The following is a 14,318-nucleotide window of genomic DNA, read 5'->3' on the forward strand; positions in this document are numbered from 1 at the left end:
AACCGACGAATGTACCATTTTCTGTTTCACATATGCATGTAACGATTGTCTGTAATTTCCGTTACATTCACTTTAGCAGAAACAAAACAAAAATTCTGCAGAAACAAAACAAGAATTCTGCAGAATCAAACGTCTCGCCTACTATAAAAGCAAATTGGTGGATGAACATTAGACCCTACTCAAGAACTTCCCCCCTATTCAAGAACTTCCCCTGCCACACACAAACCTCCCTCCACCACTACTCAAGAACCTCTCCCCTACTCAAGAACTTCCCCTGCCACACACAAACCTCGCCCGCCACACAAACCTCCCTCCCCACTACTCAAGAACCTCCCCTGCCACACAAACCTCCCTCCCCTACTACTCAAGAACCTCCCACCTCCCCTGCCACACAAACCTCCCTCCACCACTACTCAAGAACCTCCCCTGCCACACAAACCTTCCTCCACCACTACTCAAGAACTTCCCCTGCCACACACAAACCTCCCTCCACCACTACTCAAGAACTTCCCCTGCCACACAAACCTCCTCCACCACTACTCAAGAACCTCCCCTGCCACACAAACCTCCCTCCACCACTACTCAAGAGCCTCCCCTGCCACACACAAACCTCCCCTGCCACACAAACCTCCCTCCCCCACTACTCAAGAACTTCCCCTGCCACACAAACCTCACTCCACCACTACTCAAGAACCTCACCTGCCACACACAAACCTCGTCCGCCACACAAATCTCCCTCCCCCACTACTCAAGAACTTCATCTGCCACACACAAACCTCCCCTGCCACACAAACCTCCCTCCACCACTACTCATGAACCTCCCCTGCCACACAAACCTCCTTCCACCACTACTCAAGAACCTCCACACACAAACATTGTGACACAGTACCTGGTACATGGTGACACAGTACATGGTGCATGGTCAAGAGACTGGACATACCTGGTGCATGGTGACACAGTACCTGGTACATGGTGACACAGTACATGGTGCATGGTCAAGAGACTGGACATGTCTCTTCAAGACACTCATTAGTGACACAATACCTGGTGCATGGTGACACAGTGCATGGTGACACAGTACCTGGTGCATGGTCAAGAGACTGGACCTGTCTCTTCAAGACACTCATTAGTGACACAATACCTGGTGCATGGTGACACAGTGCATGGTGACACAGTACCTGGTGCATGGTCAAGAGACTGGACCTGTCTCTTCAAGACACTCATTAGTGACACAATACCTGGTGCATGGTGACACAGTGCATGGTGACACAGTACCTGGTGCATGGTCAAGAGACTGGACCTGTCTCTTCAAGACACTCATTAGTGACACAATACCTGGTGCATGGTGACACAGTGCATGGTGACACAGTACCTGGTGCATGGTCAAGAGACTGGACCTGTCTCTTCAAGACACTCATTAGTGACACAATACCTGGTGCATGGTGACACAGTGCATGGTGACACAGTACCTGGTGCATGGTCAAGAGACTGGACCTGTCTCTTCAAGACACTCATTAGTGACACAATACCTGGTGCATGGTGACACAGTGCATGGTTGACACAGTACCTGGTGCATGGTCAAGAGACTGGACCTGTCTCTTCAAGACACTCATTAGTGACACAATACCTGGTGCATGGTGACACAGTGCATGGTGACACAGTACAGTACCTGGTGCATGGTCAAGAGACTGGACCTGTCTCTTCAAGACACTCATTAGTGACACAATACCTGGTGCATGGTGACACAGTGCATGGTGACACAGTACCTGGTGCATGGTCAAGAGACTGGACCTGTCTCTTCAAGACACTCATTAGTGACACAATACCTGGTGCATGGTGACACAGTGCATGGTGACACAGTACCTGGTGCATGGTCAAGAGACTGGACCTGTCTCTTCAAGACACTCATTAGTGACACAATACCTGGTGCATGGTGACACAGTGCATGGTGACACAGTACCTGGTGCATGGTGACACAGTACCTGTCTCTTCAAGACACTCATTAGTGACACAGTACCTGGTGCATGGTCAGAGACTGGACCTGTCTCTTCAAGACACTCATTCATGACACAGTACCTGGTGCATGGTGACACAGAACCTGGTGCATGGTGACACAGTACCTGGTGCATCGTGAAACAGTACCTGGTGCATGGTCAGAGACTGGACCTGTCTCTTCAAGACACTCATTCGGCCAGCAGTCACCACGGTCCTGACGTCGGGGACGACGTACTCGCTGAATATCTCGTGGATGAGGCGGTGGTTGCGGCTGTACCGCGCATGAGAAATGTGTTTTACCGAGAACCCATCGTCAGGGTCTGAAAGAAAGAGGAAAAACTGAGACATTTGTGAAAAATACAGCGTGACCGGTATGTATGAAGACATCAAGGGCCAAATTTAAGAAGCCTCTTTTTCTTCAGTGCAGGTGTTTAAGCAATGTAAATGTGTGTAGTTACACACATGAAAGACAAAAAGAAGCTTTGTAAATTTGGCCTCATTATTGTAATTTATAATCACAGTACAGTAAATAATTTTGCAATTACAAATCTAGAAATTTGGGCTACATGTATTAGTTGATAAACATTGAATTTGTTTTTGTTTTCATTCCACCACAATCGTAAAAGCGATGTAATGCAGGACTTCTAGAATTTTTATAAAATCCACTAGCCATGGGATCAGTGATTTAAAAACTTTACTTGCCACGATTAAAAATTCACTAGCCCTACTAAACTTTAAGTTAATACAATTGAGTAAATAATAGTAATAAACAGATATGTCACCTAAAGGGGGAGATAAAGCTTAAAAACATTAACATTGGGGGGTTGGGGTGGGAGCAGAATATTCAGATATTTACAAAATTTACTTAACTGGAACTAGCCGTCGGGCATGACAATAGTAGTTATTTACTAGCCCAAAATTGAATATCACTAGCCATGGGAGTGGGGCTACCATAACCTAGAAGCCCTGGTAGTATAGATATTTTGTGATGCCATCTTACAACCGCAAGCTTCTGACCCAACGTCTGAGATTCGTACAGAATCCGGTTTCAAATCCCACATAAGCTAGTCCTTACTTATGATATCTTACAAGGAGATTTTTTTTTTTTAAAGTAAACACATAGCATGTGCAGATTTAGTATTTTAACCTTTAGACTACTGGATTAATTTTTGACAAAAACCACGTTGAGTGGGTACAAGTTTATAATTTTTACTCATATATATATATATATATATATATATATATATTCACTTAAAATGTTTTATAAATACATAAAATATATTTCATATTTGAATTGTTAAGTATTATTTTTGTGGGTTTTTCTAATTTTAAAGATATTTTTGATCAGTTAATGTTGATTAAAATTAACAAAAAAACAAAACCCCCGAAAAAGTTGCATTTACTTACAGGTGTTTGTGGTCAACTGTCCATTATTCTCAATAACAGAGATTTTCTTACAAGAATTTCTTTTTTTAAAACGAACTACAATGCATATCCCGATATTTGGTGATTTCCGTTGTTGGTAAAACGATCAAATTTATGATCAAATTAGCTGTCACAATCAGCTATCGAAAATGACTGCGATGTGCCACCATCTTTCTTAGGTGCAAAAAACTAGTATAGTCTTTACAACAATTTCCTTTCATCAACTGAATTAAATGCAAAATCTAGTTTTTGAGTTTCTTACGGAATATACTGAGTCTACTATAGAAATATTGTTGTTATCAGTTTCATAATTAAATAGTGATTATGCCTTAAATTGTGTTGTGTGTTTATTTCTCTGGTAGATGTGATTATTGTTTGTACAGATTGCTGTCAGCTTAGTTTTTTTTTTTATTCCTCAGCTTAGTTTTTTTTTTTATTCCTCGTCATACGGCTATAAAAGCTCCTTATTCATTCCAAGACCGAGCCTTGGTAAAAACGTTCAAGATGTTTTATTGTGTGGGTCCCGTGACAACATAATAATTATAATTTAATTACAACAGTTTGTAATAAAACTAAAACAAGTTCTGTTTCATTCTTTTGTGTTGTTATTATTGTTTTTATGTTTGATTTTATAGTGCAATTTAAGTAAGGTTGTATTTTGTTTTTTTTCATGAAATTCGGTCGTGGGCCATTCAAAAATTGTACGGGCGAGTCAAAGTGTTGCTGTGAGTGGTCCGAATGGCCAGTCAAAAAAAATCCAAAATGCATACCCTGCCGACCGCACATCAAGTGAGCGTTTTACCACTGGGAAAGAAAGAAAGAAATGTTTTATTTAACGACGCACTCAACACATTATATTTACGGTTATATGGCGTCAGACATATGGTTAAGGACCACACAGATTTTGAGAGGAAACCCGCTGTCGCCACTACATGGGCTACTCTTTCCGATTAGCAGCAAGGGATCTTTTATTTGCGCTTCCCACAGGCAGGATAGCACAAACCATGGCCTTTGTTGAACCAGTTATGGATCACTGGTCGGTGCAAGTGGTTTACACCTACCCATTGAGCCTTGCGGAGCACTCACTCAGGGTTTGGAGTCGGTATCTGTGTTAAAAATCCCATGCCTCGACTGGGATCCGAACCCAGTACCTACCAGCCTGTAGACCAATGGCCTAACCACGACGCCACCAAGGCCGGTTTTACCACTGGGCTACGCCTCGTCCTTATAAAACACATGAGATAAAGAAATACAACGTACCATCTTCATCTTCCGCAGGTTGGATACTGATTCTTGGAATCTCCATCTTAGCCTGACCGAAAACAAACAAACAAACAAACAAAATTAATATCCACAAACAACACTTGCAGACAATTAGATTCCACCAAAGTCGAAGTGATAAAAGCAGGGCTTCTAGAATTTTTATAAAATCCACTAGCCATGGGATCATTGATTTTAAAAATGTACTAGCCTCGATTAAAAATCCACTAGACCTACTTTACTGTAAGTTAATAAAAGTTTACTGACTAATAGTAATAATTAGAAGTCACCTAAAGAAGGAGATAGTGCTTAAAAACACTAACATGGGGTGGTGTCAAGATATTCATATTTACAAAATAGATGTAACTGCAACATTTGACTTTTTTTTTCCACTAGCTATCGGGCATGTCAATAGTAGTTATTTACGAGCCCAACATTGAATATTAGTAGCCATGGGAATGGGACTACCTTAATCTAGAAGCCCTGTAAAAGTTTTGCTCAAAATACATATGCAAAAAACAATTATGCCCACATTAATTAGAAACACTGAAATGTTAAGCTTTGAATACATTAAAATAATTGAAGTACATTTATAAACATCCGAAACCCTTCAACAACTGTTAATAACGATGCACAAAATAGGCTTTCTTGTGCTCAAAACAGACAAACAAGCATTCTGAGAGTACTACTAAGGCAGTACATCATTTACATGTCCCTTACAGGACCCCAAGGGCCATAACTGAGAAAAATGAGTAAATGGCCATGAATGTAAGAGGTTCTGTAAAAGTACATGGTAAAGCTACACACAAAATTTCAACTCAATATTTTGAGGTGTTCCAAAAATAAAGTCTGCAAAACAAAGTTTCATATCTCTTAAATTCAAGGGCCATACCTTTTTTCACAAATGGGTAAACCAACATGAAAGTCAAACCTGATGCTTTTTTAACGACACCACCTAACCATCGGCTGTTGGATGTCAAACATTTGGTAATTGTGACATAGTTTTCGAAAGGAAACCCGTTACATTTTTCCCTTAGTAGCAAGGGATCTTTTATATGCACCATCCCACAGAGAGGAAAGCACATACCACGGCCTTTGATATACCAGTCGTGGTGCACAGGTTAGAACGAGAAATAGCCCAATGGGCCCACTAACAGGGAGCGGTACCTGACCGACTGTGCATCAGGTGAGTGCTCTACCAGAGGTGACAAAACTGAACAGCTGAACTTTAATGTGATTTGATTGGTTGAGAGCTTACGATTTGTTGCGAGAAATAGGACATGTTCTAATCGGTACGATTCCAACACGACTTGTTGTATAAGACTGAAGTCACTCCGATTTAGGTGTTGTCACCACATGATTTGATTGCATGCGACAAGTCGGTACTACTAATCGCAATCTAATTAAAATTAGCTCCACTGGTTAATTACTATTACCTGTGGATTTAACATCACCCCGTCCATGTCCAGTTGAACTTTCATTCGAAATCATGCCAGTGATTTGAAAACATTTGGGATTATGCCGAGGGTATACTAAATGATTCGGGTGAATTACGAAGTAATTCCAATATAAAATTTTATATAAAATTTGTTTCAAGATGAAAAAAATAATGTGATGGTATCCCCATAAAAATCTGTTTATACTAGTATACAATCCAGTTTATTACTACACTTTTCCCTCTTTTTTTTAAATGTTTGCCTATTGCATAAATAGTCTCGCCCAATATTTTTAGAATTACTATGCTCCCGAATAACGCTACAAAAGGTGAAGTGTAATTGGTCAATATTAAAATTTTTATAGATGAAATGTCACCTGGACATGGGAGTCTATGCAATGCTGTTAGATCTACTGGTAGACCAGTAGAACTAATTTTAATCTGTAAGACTGTGTGACTACCTGCGCTGCGGATCGGCTCGACTGTCGAGATCGCTCACGCTCTTCCTCCTCTTCGATGGCCGCGTCCGACGAAGCTGAAACAAATCACAACTCATCCATTAAAACCCTACTGACAGAATCATGTAAGGAACACTTGGTATTGCACAACAGTGTCTCCAGGGCTTCCGAGATTTTTTTTATAAAGATCAACTAGCCATGGGATGAGTGATTTTCAAAATGTATTAGCCATGATTAAAAATTCACTAGCCCTACTTGTAAGTACATACAAGTTTACCAATAGAAATAACTGGATGTATAACATAAAGAGAGAAAGAGAGAGAGAGAGAGAGAGAGAGAGAGAGAGAGAGAGAGAGAGAGAGAGAGAGAGAGAGAGAGAGAGAGAGAGAGAGAGAGAGAGAGAGAGAGAGAGAGAGAGAGAGAGAGAGAGATAAGTTAAAAACCCTTAGATTTGGAGGTGGTGGTGTATGTAAGATATTCTTATTTACAAAATAAGACTTTAATGCAGCATTTGACAACTTGACTTTTTTCACTAGCCATCGGGCATGTAGATAGTCATTATTTACTAGCCCAACATTGAATATTCCAAACCCTGGGAGTGGGGCTACCATAACCTCGAAGCCCTGGTCTCTGTATAGAAGAAAAATGTAATGTGGGATTCAGACCTCTGAGGACTGAAAATCTGTGTGACCCATTTGTCGGTTATGCAAAAATAAATCCATGTAAACAATCATTTCATTTTTGCATAACCCGTTATATGTCCATTATAAATGGTGCTCCAAATTTCTGCGAGAACACAAAACAGGTTACACAAAATTAGATATGCATGAGCAATGAGTAAACGAAACAATCGTTCTTGCAATGTTCAAAGGCCTGGGATTGAGTGTGAGTAACACAGTTCATTTCCTAATATCACAGAAAGATGAAAGTAAAATTTAGAATAAAATTCAATATCAAGAAGAAATTTCCACAATAGTTCAGGATGGAATCGAAATGAGGCCTGAATCTCACATAACATTTCTTCTACCAAATATATCTTTTCTAGTTTGCTCTAGATGATTGCATTCCACCAAAATGTGACATACTGTCAAAATTACACCGACAGTTTTCACACTGAGTTCATCTTTCTTTTCTCTGCCACAAGCCAGAGGACAGTATGAAAACCATCACTTCCAGAACCGGTCAGCACCGTATTGACATCATCACAGAATTGAATGTCTGTTATCTATTAGCATGTAACAGAATCCACCATTACCACAATTACTGACAGTCTCCCATGGTTTCTGCTGATCACAGGCTAAGATAACAAAAAAATGTTTTACATGCAATTTGAAATCCTCTGACTTCATTAGTGGCAAAGCACCTATTTAAGCATTAACAGCTAACAACCATTCTGAGTACTGCTAAAGCAATACAGTGTTCGAGATTAATGGTATCCCGATATCCCGGGGATACCAAAATTTAATAACCCAGTTATCGCGCGACAAGTTATTGCAAACTTCACAAGATGAGATATAAATCATATTTGACAAAAAACACGAAATTTTCTCTTTATTATATAACTTTTGGCAATATACCTTTATTTTTAAAATGCCAGCAGTAAAATAGTTTTGGCTTTCTTGCAGTGAAAATAACCCTTTCTACAGTGACGATAACACATATGGGAGTGAAATAGTGAAATTTTCACTCTAAAATGTGTTATCGTCACTGAGTGACTGATAATACTTTTATTTCACTGATATTTTAAGATATTTCACTAAATGTTATATAATAAAACATGAATGATGACTAGGGATTCTTTTAACACTGCGTACCTTTACTTTTGGCTGCGACATATGCCTGGTACGCTGGCGAGTTGTGGTACGCTTTCAGAGCCTCGGTGTACAGGGCCTGCAAGACAACAAAACATCAAAACAAAAACATCAAAATATCAAACCTCCCCCCCCATCTTTAAATGGATATGCACCTTCTCAGACTATAACTGAGCTACCCCTCCCCCTAATCTTTAAATGGATACGCACCTTCTCGAACTCGTACTGAGCTACCCTCCACCCCCATCTTTAAATGGATACGCACCTTCTCGGACTCGTACTCATCAATGAACTCCTGTTTCTGCGATTCGTTGAGGTCACGCCACATTCCTCCGATGATCTTCCCGATCTCCCACAGCTTGAGGTCAGGGTTCGTGGCCTTCACCTGCTCCCACACCTTAAACAGAACCTCTTGTCAAAACACAGACACAAAACACAGAACACACAAATGTCAGTGAAATATATTTTATCTTACTAAATACATGTTTAATCCTTATTAAATATAATCATTTGTTAAATAAGCTAATTTACTATTTTTATTCAATATAAATTATAGTAACTATTATATATATTTTTTAACTTTAATAAATACATGTATATTCATTTATTAAATAGTTTGTATATTTATTAAATAGACTGTTATATATTTCTTTACATCTATCTTCATCAAATACATTCATTTGTTAAAAGTTTTTCCAACTTCAAAGATACATTTGTTAAGTATCATTACTAAATATTTCTCATACACTGAATTAAATATGTTAATGAATATTAAATATAGTGTTAAATATCTCATTAAATATTTTATTAAATATTATTTGTAATGGTATCATTACTACAATGTATTACTGAGCATTCTTAAATGATTGTCAGTTGTAACATTATTATCAGAGTATTCAACATTATACATTAAAAGTATGCTGGTTTAATGTTAAGTTCAAGTGTGCACAAAATAACCGAAAATGTTAAATACACAACTAAAAAATGCTACAAAATGTAAAGTGATTTACTATGTGCACATGCATACTAATTCTTTATTACTCGAGAAAAATGTAACAAACAAAATGACAACAACAAAATAGGAAGTTTAAAAATGAAAAATTCCTTGATGCTGTAAATGTTAAACAAATCTGATGTAGTTTTTTTACTAAATATCATTTCTTCAACATTTTATGTTAAACCACATCCATGTTAATTTAGACCATGTTGGCATAAATACTGGTCCTACAACAGCAAATCATGCAGAACTATCAAGCATGCAGTTAATATAATTACAACAATGAACTAATCAACGTTAAATACGACATCTCTACAAACCACAAGTCGTATTCTACAGTGTACACCACAGAGGTGTGACACACACCGACACTACCATACGATTGGTCAGTACGTCCCATTTATCAGAAGAGGGGGTTTTGGGGTAGGGGCTTGGTTTTTTGGGGTATCTAATGGACATGAAGCACACAATCAAAGCGCCTGAGTTATATAGAGGATAATAAACGAGATACTAGTTATTATCAAAGTTATATCCCGAATCAAATCATTTTTAGTTGTCGTGAGCTTTAGCATGTGACAAATGAAAAGTATTTCACTTGGGACATACATTGATAATAACTGGTACTGAGTTTACTATTCTATTTATTACTCCAGCTATGTTTTCTCTATACACCTTTATTTTAGGCGCACATGCACGTACATGTAGGCTATAGAAACAATGTAAACCACTTTACACACTGTTCTGGGTATTGCTATAACTTTGCATTTTAATCACGTTCACAGATAATTTTCACAAACAAAATTATCGTTATTCTGCTAAAAATATAAATAATTATTTGCGTTAAAATGACATTTTGTTATAAATTTAATATTAAAACAGTCGTGAATGCAAAGTCATTAAAGTACATGACGTCATTTTGTGTGTTTGCCAAATCGCGATAATGCTGTATTTAGTACCGACAAAGTCACTGGTTTGTAAGCGTCAAATCATCCAGTAATATTGTATGTTACAACACTGCATAATATTTCTCATTGAGAAAACACGGAAAATATTTTCCCTATTATGAGTGGTCACTGGGGGTAATAAATATAGTTATTTATTAAATTAGTAAAAATAAACATTTTCTTCATGGTGTATGAACTGCACGAAAACAGGAAGTACTAGTAATGAAAGTTGACCGGTTACCACCGGTATCAAAGCAATAAACGTCTATCATAGACTGCAGTCTTATAATGACATACTTTCGTGTTTGTCTCATCTTAATAAAGGGGGAACAAGGCGGTACAGGCCCACAGTTTAGAAAATTTGACCATACATTATCTCGGTGCCCTCAGGCGTACGCGTCCCATCTTTTGTTTTTTAATATTATGTTAGAATTAAAGGGAAATGCCAATAACAGAATGTTTATTCATATTTGCATTGTTACCAACAGCTATGTAGGGTTCTGTAAGCATTTGATATGGGTTATAACTAATATTGTGAGTAAAATGTTGGAAATATACTACTCAAAAGAATTTAAGGGTCAAAAATTTATAACCAAATAAGTTTCAGAGTGTATTAGATTGATGATGTAAACTACACCAATTTTTTTATTTATTGTTCCATATTTACAAAAAACCACAAATAAACGTCACTGTATACAAGAAAATCACATGACATGCTGTCAAAGTTGAAGGTTGTCAAACACGGATTTTACACATTAGAACATTCGTTTAATAGTGTGTGAATCCACCCCTGGCGCGAATACACTCGACACATCGTTGCCTCATGCTGTTGATCAGACGTCTGAAGAACTCTTGGGGAATGGCCTGCCACTCTGCCATAAGAAGTTGACCCAGATCATGAAGGTTGGCCGGAGGGGCATGTTTATCCCGAACTCTCCTGCCTAATTCGTCCCAGGCGTCCTCTATTGGGGCCAAGTCAGGCGAATATGCTGGCCAATCCATCCTGGCGATACCTTGTTGTCTGAGAAAGTCCGTTACCACCCTGGCGCGGTGGGGTCTGGCATTGTCATCCTGCAGAACTGCCCCGCCGCCAATCTGCTGAAGGCCTGGGAGAAACAACGGCCGGATAATCTCATTCAGATAGCGGATTCCATTCAGATTGCCATCCACCACATAGAGGGGGGTCCTGTGGTGGATAGAGATGCCGCCCCACACCATGACGCTGCCACCACCGAACCGGTGATGTTGTCTAACGTTAACGTCAGCGAAGCGCTCCCCAGGACGTCTGTAGACACGAACCCGACCGTCGTTGAACTGGAGACTAAACCTGGACTCATCAGTGAACATCACTCGACCCCACTGAACACGTTGCCACCTCAGATGAAGCGTGCACCAGTGACGTCTGGCCGTTCTGTGACATGGTAGGAGTGGTGGTCGAACAGCCTGGCGATGGCAGCGTAGATTATTGGCTCTCAGACGATTGCGTATGGTTTGATCAGACACTCGAGTTCCAGTCGCAGTCCGCAGATTGTCACGTAATCGGCATGCAGTGGTTGTGCGTTGACGTAGAGCCATATTGGTGATGTAGCGGTCCTCTCTATTTGTAGTGCTTCGGGGTCTTCCCGAACGTGGACGATTTCGAACAGAATTCGTTGCTTGGTACCGTTGCCACAGTCAGCCAACGACACTCCGACTGACACCAAGTCTCAGAGCAACATTTCTTTGCGTATTGCCATCCTGAAGCCAAGCAATAGCCCTTCCTCGATCTTCGATAGTCAGTTGAAGTCGTACTATTGTCGAATTTGGAGTGTGCACCGTACACGAACGCAAGCTCCAATTATACGGAAATTCAGCATTGGGAACATGGAATACACATGCAAAGCGTGCAAATGAAGCGCTTTGTGAAAAAGCAAGTTATGGGCACTTAGCAGACCTTTCGCTTTCGCCCTAATTTATGTGCAAATGTAAGCATGTTTTCGCCATTAGAACTAGTCAGCAGTGTCAATGACAGTGGATTTTAATTCATTTATGGGTTGCTTAGACCCACTTTCGTCAGAATGGAACAATACCATGCGTGACATTATGGTCTAGCTAATATAATTGACATTCAGAAAGTAATGTCGAAAATATCGTCTGACCCTTAAATTCTTTTGAGTAGTATACATGGTGAAACATTTTCAGGCCAGCTCATTTTCCCAAATATGTCCATAATTTTTGACAGAATATAAAGGTTTGTTCCAAAAAAAAATTGAGGGGGGGGGGGGGGGGGGGAAGGAGGTAGCTAATCCTCCATCTCGAACACGAATGCTAATAATATACCTTGTAAACATATGACCCATTGACAACAATTCGGTACATTAAACAGTTTTTAATACACCCAAGTAACCAATGGGTTTATTGAATGGATCGTGTGGGCAAGTTATAGGATACATATAGGGAATATGTAGAGGCAGCCTGGGTTTGCAATGACACTCTTTAACACTACATCTAACTACGTTAGAATATCTACACATAACACAACAGTAACAGCCAAGATCTACACATACATGTACATGTAAGTTAACCCTTTCAATCCTAGCGTTCTCACATGTAATATAAATTCTATAGAGAAGCAGTTCAAACTTTCAAAGGATTAATGAATGAACTGTTATCAAGCACAATACATGAACAAATGAACTAATTCTTGACACTTGACTAGAACAAAAATATTGACCATTGGGAATGGTAATGAATGAATGAATGAATGAATAAATGAATGAATGAATATTTAATGACAGCAAAGTATGTACAAGACATTGTCCACTGGGTGTCAAATGTACGTGAGATACAGAAATAAGAACTGATGAACGAAACTGAGTGTGTGTAATACGTATTCTGACCTCTATTATCTATTAAGTTTCAGCCACCCTGCTGCCTTACTCCTATATTCCTACCGCTGGTCCACCGAAAACATATGGAAGGAAATGTTTTATTTAACGACACACTCAACACATTTTATTTATGGTTATATGGCGTTGGACATGTCGTTAAGGACCACACACAGATAATGAGAGAGGAAACCCGCTGTCGCCCATTCATGGGCTACTCTTTTCAATAAACAGCAAGGGATCTTTTATATGCACTATCCCACAAAGAGGATAGTATATACCACGGGCCTTTGTTACACCAGTTGTGGAGCTCTGGCTGGAATGAGAAATAGCCCAATGGGCCCACCGACGGGATTTCGATTACGCATCAGACGAGCACTGTACCACTGAGCTAGGTCCTACTCCCTACAAGACCACATGATGTCACGTGACTGGATGTGGATACCCAAGATACAGCAGATTAAGACAAAGTAACTACTGCAGGTGTCACTAGTGTGTGTAATCCTCACCATCGACAGACACTAACCACAACACTAGCACCGATGTGAGTCCTGGAGCCATGCACACTACAAATGATATGTACAGTTACCAAAGCTTCTAGATTATGGTAGCACCACTCCCATGGCTAGTGCCATTCAGTGTTGGGCTAGTAAATAAGTACTGCCATGCCCAAAGGCTAGTGAAAATATTTGGTCAAATGTTGCAGTTAAGTCTATTTTGTAAATATGAATATCCTGCCCCCACCCCATTGTTAGTGTTTTTAAACTATCTCCTTCTTTAGGGGACATATCCAATTATTACTATTATTTAGTAAACTTGTATTAACTTAAAGTAAAGTTGGGCTAGTGATTTTTCAATCATGAGTAGTAAATTTTAAAAACCACTGATCCCATGGCTAGTGGATTTTAAAAACCACTGATCCCATGGCTAGTGGATTTTAAAAACCACTGATCCCATGGCTAGTGGATTTTAAAAACCACTGATCCCATGGCTAGTGGATTTTAAAAACCACTGATCCCATGGCTAGTGGATTTTAAAAACCACTGATCCCATGGCTAGTGGATTTTATAAACATTCTAGAATCCCAGAGTTACTCAACTAACGTTTTACCTCGGTATAATGAAAA

General features: G+C 39.4%; 1 protein-coding gene across 3 annotated transcripts in view; it reads right to left on the reverse strand.

Annotated features, from left to right (window-relative positions):
- LOC121385213 (SWI/SNF-related matrix-associated actin-dependent regulator of chromatin subfamily E member 1-like) overlaps positions 1 to 14,318 on the reverse strand; it is a 36,279-nt gene that overhangs the window by 10,728 nt on the left and 11,233 nt on the right. For all 3 annotated transcript variants that reach the window (XM_041515786.1, XM_041515785.1, XM_041515787.1), the window contains exons 6-10: positions 8,650 to 8,781; positions 8,388 to 8,463; positions 6,577 to 6,650; positions 4,681 to 4,732; positions 2,143 to 2,315 (exon numbers count right to left, since the gene is read on the reverse strand). In XM_041515786.1, coding sequence (XP_041371720.1) covers positions 2,143 to 2,315; positions 4,681 to 4,732; positions 6,577 to 6,650; positions 8,388 to 8,463; positions 8,650 to 8,781 — 507 coding nt within the window. The remainder of the gene's footprint in view (positions 1 to 2,142; positions 2,316 to 4,680; positions 4,733 to 6,576; positions 6,651 to 8,387; positions 8,464 to 8,649; positions 8,782 to 14,318) is intronic.

The sequence above is a fragment of the Gigantopelta aegis genome, chromosome 11 (assembly GCF_016097555.1).
Source record: "Gigantopelta aegis isolate Gae_Host chromosome 11, Gae_host_genome, whole genome shotgun sequence".
Lineage (NCBI taxonomy): Eukaryota > Metazoa > Mollusca > Gastropoda > Neomphalida > Peltospiridae > Gigantopelta > Gigantopelta aegis.